At 37.3% G+C, this 15,740-nt stretch overlaps 1 protein-coding gene across 1 annotated transcript in view; it reads left to right on the top strand.

Moving 5' to 3' along the window:
* Window positions 1–15,740, top strand: part of avl9 (AVL9 homolog (S. cerevisiase)) — a 90,395-nt gene that overhangs the window by 22,850 nt on the left and 51,805 nt on the right. The window contains exons 5-9 of the mRNA XM_060822927.1: window positions 3,005–3,094; window positions 7,329–7,395; window positions 10,603–10,643; window positions 13,400–13,438; window positions 15,194–15,263. Coding sequence (XP_060678910.1) covers window positions 3,005–3,094; window positions 7,329–7,395; window positions 10,603–10,643; window positions 13,400–13,438; window positions 15,194–15,263 — 307 coding nt within the window. The remainder of the gene's footprint in view (window positions 1–3,004; window positions 3,095–7,328; window positions 7,396–10,602; window positions 10,644–13,399; window positions 13,439–15,193; window positions 15,264–15,740) is intronic.

The following is a 15,740-nucleotide window of genomic DNA, read 5'->3' on the forward strand; positions in this document are numbered from 1 at the left end:
ATAGCTCCATACACCAACAGCAGTAGTAACTTGCACTTATAAAGCAACTTTAAAATACTGTAAGGCACTTCACAGAGGCAGTAGGAAACAAATTGTGATAATGAACTGCATAGCAACATTTTGCATTTAGACATTTATTGTCCAGTACAGCACGGCAGAGTGTGCTGCGTCATCCTGGCATGCTGTGCTCCACACAATTGCAGCCTGATGTGATAGATGCTAAGGAACTGGAGCAGTCTTCTGAGGAGGAGGATGAGGACGTTGGGGAGGAGAAAGCTGTCCTTGTGCATGACAGAACTTGGCTACTTCAGGCACTACAAGGCAGGCTGGACCTGAATGACACCCTTTGAAAGCTGGGTACGGCAGACCATTATGGACTGTCGTTGGTGATCTTGCAGCATTTTCTTTGCATTGGGGTGGTGAACTGCAGCCTCTGTTCATTTCACTTTTGCTTTTGCAGGCTGTAAATAAAAGCTCATGTTTAGAATTGTCTAAATACTTGATTGTGTATGATGTGCCCCCTACAGAACAATGACAAGTTGCCAGTCTTCAGTGGATATTGGGAACAAGATTAGCAATGACGTAGAGATGGTGTTTTAGATGGGATGTAGCTAAGGAAAGGTGTCCTTATAGATAAGCAGTGACTGGGATGTGAGAATGGGGATTGTATGTGTGAAGGAGTTTCAGCCTCGCTGGCTATGTGTCATAAGCTCTTTGGTTTTGTTGCTGCAGTGCCTTTAAATGAGGGGCAGTGGTGGATCGCCAGGCTTCTCCAAGTATACAGCATCCTTTTGAAGATGGCACAGGTGCAAGGATGTCAGTCTTTTAGCACATATCCACTGAGTGGCAAATTGTTCTGGAATTGGCTGTTGTAAAATGGGGCTGGAGACAGGTGGAAGAATGCTGTAGGTGTGGAGTAATTAGTTAAAGTGTTGAGTTTCTGGGAATACAGTAAGAAAGCTCCATTGGCCTTACCTCAAAAAATCCTCCAAAAGCAATCAGTACTTAGCTAAAAGAATATCATATTCAGCTCGCGATATTTAAGCAGTGAACAGCAATTTATTTTTCACACTTTTCAGATTACATGCAAATCACAGATATTCAACATCTCACATAGTAAACCCTAAATGGCTGCAGCAAAATGGGGAAGTGAAACGACAAAGCCAATTCTTAGACAAAGAAATGGAGATTGCTTATGCTAAACACAAACGTTGGATAGAGGTGTTGTTGTGATATGTTGACATAAAATAATGCCACATACTGCGATGGGAAAGAAGAATGGAAAGCGGGAAGTACACTGGGTACTATGAAGGAAATCAATTTCACATGGAACAGCAGTAAGAAGTTGCTTCCTTGAAAGGGTTCTTAATTATTTATCAAATTTGTAACTTTGGTGTATTCTTTTGGCTTGAGGTTTGGCCACTCTCTATGGAAGTTGTAACAGTCGTGTCTTTAATGTAATAAAACATTTAGAAGTGCTAAGGAGAATTATAGAACAAATCTGAGCCACAAAAGATGGTGTAAAATCATGCAAGTGATTGATCGCAGCAGGCTCGAAAGGGAAGAGAGTAAAGAAAATAGCTGGAGATATAAGAAAGGAAATCCAAAGATTACAGCTTAAGTTTTGAAAACATGGTCAAAAGGGGTGATCTCAAGCATACAGAGTGTATAATCATAGGAGAGCAGCCAGGATTGCTTTGGAAGTATCATTCTGGAGACAAGGAAAGCATGATTGAGGATTTCAGCAGCGGATGAACCGAGACAGGAGGTCAAGCCCAATGATATTATGGAGATGGAAATATGTGGTCCAGTGATGCAGTGGATACGCAGAGGGAGCTCCTCTCATAACCAGATATGAAATCAAGGTTGTGGTTGGACTAGTTCAACCTCAGGAGGCTGTCTGAGGGGGCGGGGGCTGGGGGTGCGGTGGGGAAGATAGAGAGAGAGAGAGACAGAGACAGAGAGCGAGAGAGAGTGTCTGCAGCTAAGGGACAAAATTGAGAGTAGGGATGAATACAATAGCTTCAGCCTTTCTAGTGTTTAACTGGAAGAGATTTCTGTTCATGCACCTCGGATAAACAGCTTTTAAATTTAACAACAAATGAAAGTTCAACGAGCAAACTTACATCCAGAACCTCAACCTGAACTGAATCTTCTCAAAACTCACAAACAAATGAAAGAATTGAGAGGGCTGCTGGCAAGATAGAGCATTGGTAGGAAAAAAAGAATTGACACTCTGATAATAAGAATGGAGCTAAATGAGAGCAGCTCCATTCAGTTGGATGGCAGTGGAAAGGAAGATGTTATAGTCAGCTGTGGCAGTGAACAGGTTGAGATGTGTGGGCAAGGATATCACATTTGTCAGCATCACATAGATGGTGTTTGTTGTTGAAAGTGATGAATGTCTGATTACAGCAAATCAAACGTGGAGTTCAGGCAATGAGAGATTTAATTGCATACCATGGGGCATTTTTATGGATATGCTTTGTAATTTTCTTTACTGAGGAGAAACAAAACTTGGGATCAGACAACTGCAAATTTTAGTACTTCTCTCTCTCTCTCTCTCTCTCCCTCTCTCTCTCATATAAATGATTTACACATTCCCTTTATACATTTTTTGATAATACAACTGAGGACAGTAACTCTTTATACAGAAGTATAATTATAAACTTGTTAGCCACCACTTCGTGGTAGTGCTACATTTCAACTTCTTCAAGATACTAAAATTTGTATTATATTGGAATTATATTGCAGGTTTTATTACAAAATGTGATTCATCTCATGTTAATTCTTGTACTAAATTTGGTGTACATAAAATATGGGGATTCCGCACAAAGCTTTCAATGTAGTCTGGATGTCACTTAACATTTGTGTTGTTTTTGGGCATTTATGTGATAGAAGTTGCTCTTGTGTAATTGCTGATACCATTTTTGAGTAACTGCTAATGACAATCAAACTTGGTGAACTGCTGAAACTGACTTTTTGTGTGATTTCCTTCCTATAGCCACTTTACGGGTTGCTTCAAGCAAAACTGCAGCTCATCACACACGCTTATTTTGAGGAGAAAGATTTTTCACAGATTTCCATTCTAAAGGTGAGGATTATTACAATTTTGTATATGGAGATCTCATTAATGAATATGTTAAAAGAAGTGCATTACTTGAGTGTGAGTATTCTCTATGGCTAAATCTCTACTAATGTGAGTCTACTTACCGACCAATTGATACTCTCCTGTCATGAGTATAAATGGTGGTTTCCCCTTGAATTGGTATTCTTACAAATTGTTCCGATAATTACAAGGCAGAAAGCATCAACAAAATATATGTCTTTCAGCAATACTCATGTTCTGTAGACCGAATGACTTAAAGTTCAGTATGCTTCATGTGCCTTTTCCAACTTCTTTCCCATTCCCCTCACCTCACTTCCCTTTTTGACTCTGTCAGTACATCATCAGTCACTGTTCCAACCACATTTCCCTGGAGGATATTGGTTCATTGTTTAAAAATACCCTTTATTGACAACCTTTGTTGTGAATGATCGCTTGGCTTTGGTGGAAACATATCTTACCATGCCCATTAATAAAACTTCTCTGTCACACAGTACCTCCTACTGTCTGCTTGCCACACCCAAAATGCAGTAATGATGAATTTGTCTTCTGTCATGACTCAGTTGGGTAACACACTAGAAATTAAGCCTCACCATTCCCAAGGTCATCACAAAAGTTAAGGATCAGAAAATAAGCACACAAAATTTCTTAATTTGAATCTCCGATCCAAGTTGATAGAAAGCACAAATCAGGTTTCAAGAATTTCCAAGAAAAATACAAGAATTACTCTTTATTGCAAGTAATTAGACACAGCTACTGGTAAAAAGTATATAATGGAGTATAATGTGACTAATTAAAACTCTGATCCCTTCATAAATTCCCCCTTACATATGTATGTGCACACAGACGGAATTATGGCAAAGAAAAACTGGGAGCCAGCTGAATGGTTCCTATTCATGTATTGCTAAGATGATATTTATCATTCTTATGCTGTTAAAAACATCGCTTTTCAGTCATCTTTCTTCAGATACTTCCACTAGTCTGCAAAAGGTGCAGGGTTCACTTGTAAAAATCTGTGACTGACCAGTTAAAATTCACAGCTTGCAATAACCGCTGAAGGAAAGATGAACTCATTGCTTCAGGTTTAAAATGTGTTTTAACTACAGAGATCAGAGAGACAGCTCCTGTGTTGCTGGAGGTCAAAACATTTGTCATTGTCTTGTCCCCAACAGATACAAGGCATTTATCATCAATAACTGGTCAAAAGTCCAAACACTAATCAACTTCTGTTTGCCATTTGGCTGATCTGATAGCACCATTTTGAGCACTACTATGTCTCATTTTCCTCTGCAAAAATTGCTCATTCTTCTGGAGTAAATGAGAGTCAAAAAAATAGCCTAGTGCCTTTTTTCTGATAACTTAACCAATTGTTCAAATCTGTATTCCTTGCCTCTTCCAGCCTTTACTCCATCAAAAGGTGAAGATTTATTTGTGTCTAGTATTGAGGCAATTGTTACAGCTGCTTCTGCCATATTTCTCCCTTCATCTTCTAGCTCACATAGGCTTCTTCCCCCTTTGCCCTGTTTCTTCACCCTTCCTTCCTTCTCCAAGCTTATCTTAATTGTTAGCTACAACCTGTATTCCCTTAGTGCCCTTCCTTCTAAGCCAGTGACTACCAAACTTTCCTTCCTGGAATGTTGATAGTGTAAATTACTCCCTTTACTCAAGTATTATCTGTAACTATTTCAGAACTGCAAATCTTACTCTTCTTTAGAAAAAATACTCTTGACCTCTACCCAAAAGCTGTACTTGCAAACTGCAGATCCATCTCCACATTTTCCTTCTCTGTTTCATCTTTCGTGCAACTTGATACATGAAGACCAGCAATAATGACTGTACATTTATGAGATGAATAGTCTCATCTTCATTCATCAAAGAAAAAAGAATGATCCCTTCTTTCCTTGCTTTGAAATTACACTTCTGAGCTCTTCTGTTCTATCTTCCCCTTGTGTGCTTCTAATTCTAAACTCGTCTTTTACATTTCAAAATCATTATCCTGTTTGTTGGCAATAATTTTTGAATTTCTTGTTTCTTAATTTTTCACATAAATCCTATCTCTTAGTTTGTCAATGGACAAGACTTTTAAATTATTAAAATGTATCCTAGAAAATATACGTGCATCAAAAGACATTTAGGTTAATATAATTTTATTCCAGTGCACAACACACCTGTATTGGGATTTTAAAAAATTACTTCCCCACTTCCAATTATACTCATTTGTTTATGGTTTCAGTGCCAGATGTAAGCACCTAGATGTTTGCTATGATTCAGATTTGAGGGGTGCACTAATTCCATTCTAGTCCCCCTCCATCAGCGGCCATAACAAAGTTTTAAATTTAACTAAACTAGTAGTATGGCTAATAGTATAGGTTTTAGATGGTCGATGTTTTAGTATTCGAAATAAGTCAGTTGGGTTTCTTTAGTCAACAAAGAACAAACAAAACTTATTGAACTAAACATTATTGACAAAAACAAGGATTAGACTGTGCAAAAGTAAGTATGACTTAGAGTCAAAACTTAACACGGGCAAATATGGGTAACAGATAAACTTGTCCAGAAACCAACAAAAACATCCCACATCAAACAGTGATCATGATTGAGATATACCCCTTAGATTTCTCAGTCTGTCTCTTTCGCATTAACTCCTGCCGCCCCACCAAACCAAATCAAACATTAGTGACACATTGGGTCATCAAATCTCCTTACACTTCACAAAGGATTACCATTCTTCGCTTTGGCTAGACTGGCCTTAAAGCTCCCACAAAAACCACTCTGTCGTGGACTATCTCAATGACTGTTTACTTTCTGTTTCTGGGACTGTGCCATTCTGAATCCTGGAAAACTAACATTTCTTCACAAGCCATCTTTTCACAAACAGCAAGCTTCAGCACAACCAGTATTGACCTGAATTTATTTCCTGGTGTGTAATCTGACCCAACTATAAAAAGTTAATAATTTTTCAAAGGAATCCCTTTACCTCAACTCATACCACACTGAACTATTATTGTTACATGGCATTATCTGAGATCCCAGATATCTTTGGACTTTTCTGGAGCCCATATTTTTCAGAGCTGCATACTAAATCCTAAAATAACTACTAAAAACACAAGCCATCCAACTGGTATTAACTTCCCACTGAATCTCTAACTCTTCAGATTCCACGTACTTCAGTTGCCTTTTCAGCAATTCAGCTAAACCGTTCCTTTTCACACAGGGCTCCCTTCTATCTCTTTCTATCATCTTCAACTAACTGCACTTCAGTGACCACTGAACTGTTTTAAGTAACCTATTGAAAACCGTTCAATATGCCCAAGTCTTGTTCATAGATGATGTTGAACATGACTGATGTTTTGGAACTGTCTGTCCGCTGAATGTTGCAATGTTAACTGAGTGGCATTCAAGCTGGTACAACACAAAAGGAATTCATCACACAGTATTAGGAAATCATGATGTTGATGCTTGAAATTTCTTGTCAAAGTAATTGCATCTGTAATTTTTTTTCTCCATGGCTTGCCTTCTAAATTTGAAGAAGTGCCTTTTCAGTAACAAAAATGATCATTCTTTCTTTGATTTTGCTTCTTTACATACGCAAACTTTATTACAAAGTTCAAATTCTTAAGGCTTTGTAGATTTTTGAAGTACAAGTATATTTTGGAAGGCAATGGCCTATTGATATAATCACTAGGCTGCTAATCCAGAGACCTAGGTAACGTTTTGGGGAGCCAAGTTTAAATACTGCCATGATCAATGGTGGAATTTGCACTCAATAACACATAATCTGCAATTAATAGTCTAATGATGACTATGAAGCTGTTGTTGCTTGTTGGAAAACCCTTCTGGTTCACTAACGTTCTTTAAAGCTGGAAACTACTGTCCTCACCTGGTCTGGCTTACATGTTACTTCAGACCGACAGCAACGTGATTGACATTATCTGCCCTCTGGGCAGTCAGAATGAGCAAAGAATGCTGACCTAGCCAGTGATGCCCATACCCTTTATAATTTAAAAATACTTTAAAATTGCAATAAATATGCAAGATTGGACAAGAACTTGATATCAGATTTACTGACGTGTTAGAAGAAGGATTTTCCGACACATATTTCATACACTTATACAATGCTTCCAATGCATTGAATCCATAAGTTTGTATTTGGTCTCATTGTAGAATTTAATGCAGATCTTGGAGGTTTTTATATGTTTACTTTTTTAAAATGATTAACTAGGAACTTTATGAACACATGAATAGCTCGTTAGGAGGAAACGCGTTAGAAGGCTCCCAGGCTTGCTTAGGTAAGTGAATTAAAATTGTGTCATTTGCATTTGAATAAATAAGATTGGAATCAGGATTTGTTCTATTTATTTTGCTTCAACACAGCAATAGTTTTATTCTTTTCTAAGGATAAAATAAAGGGTTGTTTCAAACAGTCTCATTTATGACGGTGGTTTGTGTGGTCTTTAGTCTGTGAAGTATTTAAACTCATTGCGAATCAGTTTCTTTTACTGGACATTAATCAATTCAAAATCAGCCAGTCAACTCATTTTAACCATTTATTTCCACCATTCATATAACATAAATTAAGTATTAAATGTTCAAATTCAGAGTACTGTACTCATGCTGTTTCCGTACATGTGCAGTTCCATCTATGTTAATTTTGGTAGGAGTGACTAACATACAATGAATGTAGAGACCAAGACTCATCTCCTGTGTGTGTCTGAATGTTATTTCTTCATGCCCAGTAGAACTAAAAACATCCTAACCATATGACTAGATAGAAAAGGGACCAGACTGCTGGAAACACTGACCTTGGCATTGGATTAAAGATGAGACTTTTCAAGGACTATGTTGGTCAACTCATTCCAATATATTCATGGAAGGATGTGTGTAAATTGCTTAAAACAATATGAAACAGGTTCATCTCTTGTATTTGGTTCCTTCAGCATCATACGTAGCTCCAGTCTGGCAGGTGAACCTTTAGTACGTGGCCAGCTCAGCCGTTAATAGTATGACTGAGCTGGTCTTACTGGTAGGCATTGAAGTCCCCACTAAAAGTACATTTTTTGTCCTTTCTTTTCTCATTACTTCCATAGCTAGTGCATAGCATGGAGTAATTTAGCAGTTAAACAGCAGCTGTACCTTGTAATTAGGAGCTTTCTATGACTTTGTTTGACCTGAAAGCAAAGCACAATTTATTTTGCTTTTTACTGTATTTGTAAGTTTAAAATTCATTTTACTTTTATTACTTTGCATGTACTGCAGCCATCATGATTAAGACCAGGTTTGCAATGTTGCCAATACTGTCAATTACTATGAGAGCTTTCTGACTTCCTCTCACTTCCCTTTTCCATTAGATAACCTGATATAGTGGCACATTAGTGAATAATCTTGTGAATATAATCCAGGGTATTTCTGGGAGTACAGAAATAATTAACTGAATTACGATGAATGTGTGCAGATTTCCTGTGCTGTTAAGATGCTGTATACAAGAGCTCAAGTTATACCAGATAATTATTTTAATAGGAGAGCATTTACAGGATGGAGAATAGCTTTACTGTTGCTACACTTGATAATATATGTGGAGTAAAAACGGAGTAATGGATATTGGACTTTGTTATAACTGTCTCGTTTTTAATGACCTTTGGTTTTTCTGACAAACAGAACTGTTCTGTTCTTATCTGTAGAACATAGTACATAGAAAAGTACAGCACAGAACAGGCCCTTTGGCCCACAATGTTGTGCCAAGATTTAATCCTAATGTAAAATATAGTAACTTAACCTACGCACCCCTCAACTCACTGCTATCCATGTGCATCTCCAGCAGTCGCTTAAATGTCCCCAATGACTCTGCTCCCACCACCACGGCTGGCAACGCATTCCATGCATTTACAACTCTCTGTGTAAAGAACCTACGTAGCTCATTCATAGTTTGAAATAACTTGTTAGGTTTCTTCTAAACTTCGCTGAAGAAAATAGCCTTCATCTGCAGCATTGTGAGGTCAATCTTTATCATAGGAAGAATGAAGAGAGGTTATATAAATTAGTTGATAGAATTCTAAAATGGATGCAGAATAGAGACCTAAATCGTTTGGAGTAGGACAAGTTGAGAAGATCATTTAAAAATAAACAAACAAGATCCTTGGTTTTATAAATAGAGGCATAGAATGCAAAATACAGGATATTATAGTAAACTTTTATAAATCACTGTCCAACTCCAGCTTGACAATTATGGTTAATGTTGGGTACTGCATTTTCAAGGGTTTCAAGGTTAATGCTAGGACTAAGAGATTTTAGTATAGCTGTTGGAAAATATTGAACAGGTTGGAGATTTTTTCTTTATAGAAAAGACTTTAAGAAAACCTACTTCAACTATTATATTTTTAATTGGATTAGAGAGATGTGGAAGGAATATTTTCATTTTTGAGAAAATCTAAAGCTAGGGTCATAAAAACAACATAATTACAAATAAATCCAACAAAAATAAATGTCTTTAATAAGTGATTAGATTATGGAGCCTGCTGTGATGGAACTGGTTGAGTCAAATAGCTTAAATGGTTATAAAAGGAAAGTTTGTAAGTGCACGAGAGAAAGAGGATGGGTGGCATGGTGGCTCAGTGGTTAGCACTGCTGCCTCACAGCGCCAGGGACCTGGGTTCAATTCCCACCTCAGAGAACTGTCTGTGTGGAGTTTGCAAATTCTCCCCATATCTGCATGGGTTTCCTCCTGGTGCTCCAGTTTCCTCACACAGTCCAGGTGAATTGGCCATGCTAAATTGCCCATAGTGTTAGGTGCATTAGTCAGGGGTAAACATAGAGGAATAGGTCTGGGTGGGTTGCTCTTCGGAGGGTCGGTGTGGACTTGTTGGGCCGAAGGGCCTGTTTCCACACTGTAGGGAATCTAATCTAATCTAAAAAAAAATCGAATCAAAGATATGCTGAAATGAGTTAGATGAAATTGGAAGAGAATTGTGTAACATGTAAATGTCAATACAGAGCAGTTCACCTGTTTCACCTGTTCTGTGCTATTTATTCTGTGTTGTAATTTATTCGAAGTCCCAGGGAGGATGCTTTGGAAATTTACAAGACTGCAACCAATGATGGAGGACTCAGAAAGAAGATGAGGATTTTGTTTTACATTGTAATATTGTGATATTACATTCAAAGCCTGAAAGATAATGGAAGCTGATTAAATTTGAATATATGTTCAAAAGAAAAAGCATGTTGCTTAATTGGAAAAGGACAAGGGAGTGGAACCAGTGGAATACCTCTTTCAAAAAGCCTGCAGAGTATAATGAACTGAATACCTTCCTTTGTGCAATACCATTCTATGATTCTTCAACAAACCTAGTATCCATTGAAGAAGACAGACTTGTCAAAAGAATAGGAAGAAGTATAGTGAGTTTAGTTTTAGTACTTGTTAATTTTTACTGCAACTATGCTATTATTTAGGAAGGATTAACAGTTGTATTATCATTTCATATAAATTGGGACTCTGTTTTTAGGTCTGTCTCCACGGGATCTGATTCTCCATTTCAGGCATAAGGTACAGTAGTTCAATAGCAACAATTTCTCCATTGATTTAGTTTGCTTTTGTTTTACTCTTGAAACTGTTTTAATCTTGGCATAATGGAAAATGTAACAGTAGCTAGATGTATGAATTATAAATGGCATTAATTCTGATTTATTTTTGTGTTCCAAAATGTAGGTTCCTACTTTTGGTAAATTTATATGAACTATTAACAATTACTTTTAAGACGTTCTGATGTCGTATTCTAAATATAAGGCAATTTCCAGTCTCTGACTTTTCTGCACAAAATCTCCACTTTCTTACTTGCGATATTGACTTCAGCCTGTCAGTTTGAGAATATATTTGATAATTCTTAAATCCCAACTCCTATACTCTACTACCTTGTACAACCCTTATTAGTCTTATGTCCCAGCACTCTCCATCTCCTTATTCTAAGCTTCCACGTTTCAACTCTATGTTTGCACCAGTTATAGCTTTCAAGGACTTTGAGTTTAAAAATCTTAAGCTTAAGTCTAATTCTTTCCACATTACTGCCTCAGAAAATTTCTCAAAGCCTACCATTTCTATTCTGCTTTCAACTGCTTTACCTAATTATTGCTTTTCTCTCTCTCTTAGTATATTTATAAATATACGTGTGTGTGTGTCTCTCTCTCTCTCTCTCTCTCTCTCTCTCTCTCTTAAAGTACACAATGATGCTAAAGATAATGAGATTTGACCACTATTGGTTCTTCAGTCAGGCAAAAATTTCTACATCAGACGTCTCACTAATAAAAGTCAAGCATACATTTCAATATTGAAAATTGCTAATTGATCAGAATTAATTTGCAGAAGAGAGTCTGGACATTATCTGTAGCCTTTTATTTTCCTTAAACTTGCCATGAAGAGCAAATTTGTACATTCATGATTTTTGAAATATTAATTGTTCCAAAAGGACTAATCTTCTAAATGCACCCTTTTTCACTGTTGTCTAGCTGAGTGAGGTTACCCATCTCTGGTGACACTTCTGCCTATTCATTATTAGCGAGTAGATTTTCTTTCACTCCTACATTGTTACCATTGGAGCCCCACAGTTATATCTAACAGTTTTAGATGAGCTAAAGTTCTCTTCGATTAAATATTTAGAGGCTTGGATGAAGGGACCAAACATATTGATAGTTAAATTTGCTGATGGCACAAAGATGGGTTGGAAAGTAACTTATCAAGAGGACATAAAGAGTCAAGAAAAAATTTAGATAGGTTAAGTGAGCACCACGGTCACTGGAATAAGAAAATTGCAGTACAGGTTGCACCTCCCTAACTTAGCACCCTCTGGTCTGGCAACCTCTGTGTTCTTGCACCTACAAAAGATGGTGTCTGTATACATAACGCAAGTGAAACTCATGAAAGCAAAACCAAAATATGTTAGGCAAATCAAGCTGCCTGATTTGCATAAGAAAACAAACAAAGAAGACTGATCACCAGCTTTCCACAAGTGCCTGTGTAAATGCACTACCCATAAATCGAAAGTCACCCATCAGTTCACCCAGGGAAATGCCTTTATATAAGTCAGTACCATTAGGATAATAGAAGAAGAATAGAAGTACAGAAGAGAATTGGTTTAAAAACTCCCTCGATCGCTGACTCTGACAGGTGACCTCACATGATTCAGCAAATTCTCTGGTCTGGTAAAGGCCCAGTCCCAAGGGTGCAAGATTATGAAGCTACAACTTACTGCAGAACTGAATGACACAGAGGAACCTGGATGTGCAGGTGCATGAATGATAAAAGATTGATCTGCGAGTGCACATGAGGTGAATAGGAAGGAAAATGTAATGTTGCTGTTTACCACGAGAGGAACTAAGTGTGAAATTAAGGAAACGTTGCTGCAGCTGAACTGGTTCTTAGACTGCATCCAGAATACTGGATGGTCTCCTAACTTAAGAAAGGATGTAATTACATTCATAGCAGTTCAGAGAAAATTCATCTGATGATTTCTGGGATGAAAATATTGTCTTCTGAGAGAAATTTGATCAGGATGGGCCTCTGCAAGTAGGAAATCCTAGTAAGTCCAGTAATGTAGGTAGATCTCTTAACAGTCAGAAAAGGGAAGTTATAATGGGGCAACAAAGAAATGGCATAGCAATTAAATGTGTGTTTTGGTTCTGTCTTCACAAAGGAGGACATAAAAGATGTCCCAAAAACTTTGGGGGGCACAGGATCCTGTGAAAGGGAGGTATTGAAGGAAATCAGTATTAATAAGGAAACCGTGTTGGAGAAATTAATGAGGTTAAATCTCCAAGGACTGATGATCTACATCCCAGAGTATTTAAGGAAGTGGCCTTAGAAATTGTGGATGTAGTCACAGTTTTCTTTCAAGAATCTGGAACAGCTCTTCTAGATAGAGGTTTGCCATTGTTACCCCATTATTTTAGTTAAGTAAGTAGAGAGAAAACAGGGAATATAGATTGTTTAATCTGTCTTCAATAGTGGAGAAAATACTAGAATCCATTATAGGAGATTTAATAGCAGAGCACTTTGAAAACAGTGTCAGAATTGGACTGAGTCAGCATGGATTTATGAATGAGACATAATGCTTAAAAATTCCAGTAGATTTGTCTAAGGTTGTAACTAGTAGAGTTGATAAGGGGTAGCCTGTAGATGTGGTTTACTTGGACTCTCAGAAGGCTTTCGATAAGAGCTTAGCATGTAAATTTAAAGCGCACACGTTTTGGGTAGTGTACTGACATGGATTGATGGTTGGTTGATGAAAATTGTTGATTTCTATTTTACAGACAGTAATTCTCTTCAAATTAATTCTTTTGGAGAAAAAAGTAAGTAGTCCTGGTGACAGCTAATTAGCTGATAGTCAGAAATTTTGCTTGATTGTTTTTATTATTTGTGTTAAAGCAGTGTTAGTATATTTACTTCCTGCTGCAAAGGAGTTCACACACTGCAATAATAAAGCAAATGCGTGCCTATATCTATCGGTATACAGATTTGGAATGATTGTGCCATACATTGTATATCATATGATGTCATACTACATATCATCAGTAAAGCAATGAGTGCTTCCAAAAAAAAGTGTTGTTGGTGTCAGTAGTGTTATCATCACCGTCAACATTTTTCAGTCACTAGAAACTGAAGTGTTCCAGTAACACATGTGCTGTGGCTAGCAGAGGAGGTTCAAGACTGGCCTTTGCTGGAGAGAGGCTCATGATTTGACGTATGAAAGCTTCTGTATCCCCACAAAGTATAAGTCAGGACTGAGTAGGATCCAACAGCTCTCTAAGAGCTTAGCATCATCAAGGATAAATCAGCCTGCTTGATTGGTAACCACGTGTCCACCTTCTACTCCCTCCACCACTGTCAGCAATGGCTTCAGTTTGTACTACCTAGAAGGATTCTCTGTAACAAATCATCAAGCCACCTTCTGTCACATTTCAGCCTCTTTTGTCCAGAAGGAAAAGGGCAATAGGTACCATTATTTCCAATTCTCCAAGTTCCAATTAAGACATAAGTTTGACTTGGACATGAATCAACATGACTTGATTGTGAGTTAAAATCCTGGAACTCCCTATCTGACAATATTGTGGGAACACATCCCCCATACAAACATACATATTAGGTGTAGGAGCAAACCATTTGGCTCCTCAAGTTTACTGTGCTATTTGATAAGGTTGTGGCCTCAACTCCTTTCCTGACAAACTATCTCATCAAGAAGTGATGTGACAACACAATTGATGAAACCAACATTGCTTGATATTTGATGAAACCAACATTGCTTGATGTTTGATGAGTCGATTTTTGAAAACAGTGCATAAATCTCAAACACAGAATTCCAAAATTTCAACAAGCTTTGGAATATTGAAATAAAGGTGTGCAGTGCATGAATACAATAAAATTGTTGTTAAACTGTAAAAGCACAGTCAGATGAGATTCGCATCGATCACGCCATCAAGACAAAATAAGAAAGCTGGGTTTTTGTTTGAATAAACTATTCTCTATATTTACACTAGATCCACTGTGCTTTCATTAGCTGCGTAGTAATTTATCAAATCCATAAATGTTCAGAACTGAATGTTCTAGATGTTAGAAATCTGAATTAAAAACAGAAAATACTGGAAATACTCAGCAGGATGGGCAGTATCTGTGGAGAAAAAAAAACACATGAATGTTTCAAATCAATGAATTTCATCAGAATTCATGTTGCTAAGCTGAAATATTCTCTGAAATATTAACTGTTCTCTCCATAGTTTCTGCCTGAGCTACTGAGTATTTCTAGCATTTTCTGTTTTTATTTAGTAGACATTGAAAATCTTGCACTACCGGATATTATGAGTTACAGCTTTGAATAAAATTGACAGCACACAAGGAGTTATTTGACTTTATGTCAGCAGTCCATATATTTGACCTTGTTGCTGCACTCAGCACTTCCACACATTTGTCGGAGGTGAGAGTTACTGGTTTTCAACTTGTAATATCTGCTTGAAAGTTTAAAGAATTCCTACACTTGGATTGTTAATGAGTTTTGGAAAAGTATAACTTGTATCATGTGAATGATAATAAAATGAGAACTATCTTTACAGGTTCTGTTTTATTTGTCACCAGTAAATCGTCTGGTTGGAACCCTGATGACTGTTCTGTCACTTTTTCCAGGTAGGCACATACACACTTGCACTATCAAAAGTGAACTCAGAACCTTACAAAACACATTGTAGTCAATGTAGTACTTTTGAAATGAAGTAAAAGTAGAGAAACATGACAAATACTTTGCACATTATAATATCCCAATAACAGTGATTAGATATGACCAGGTCATCTAGTTTTAGTATTGTCAGTTGAGGAACTAGGAGGATTTCTCAATTCTTCTTCAGAGATCCACTGAGAGCGCAGTTGGAACCTTGATTTAGCATTCCATACAAAAGATGGCACCTGTGACATTGTTGCATGCCTTGAATGCTGAACTGAAGTGTCAGTCTGAATTACGAGCTCAAGTCTATGGAGAGCAGATCATGATTTTTTGATTCCATGACTTGAGTGTTGCCATTGAGCCAAGGTTATTTTTTGTGGTGAAGCTAAATTACCAAGCTTTATCAGTATATTTAGTTTCTCTATGCAAAACCTTATTCTCTG

This window comes from Hemiscyllium ocellatum, chromosome 4 (genome assembly GCF_020745735.1).
Source record: "Hemiscyllium ocellatum isolate sHemOce1 chromosome 4, sHemOce1.pat.X.cur, whole genome shotgun sequence".
In the NCBI taxonomy this organism is placed as follows: domain Eukaryota; kingdom Metazoa; phylum Chordata; class Chondrichthyes; order Orectolobiformes; family Hemiscylliidae; genus Hemiscyllium; species Hemiscyllium ocellatum.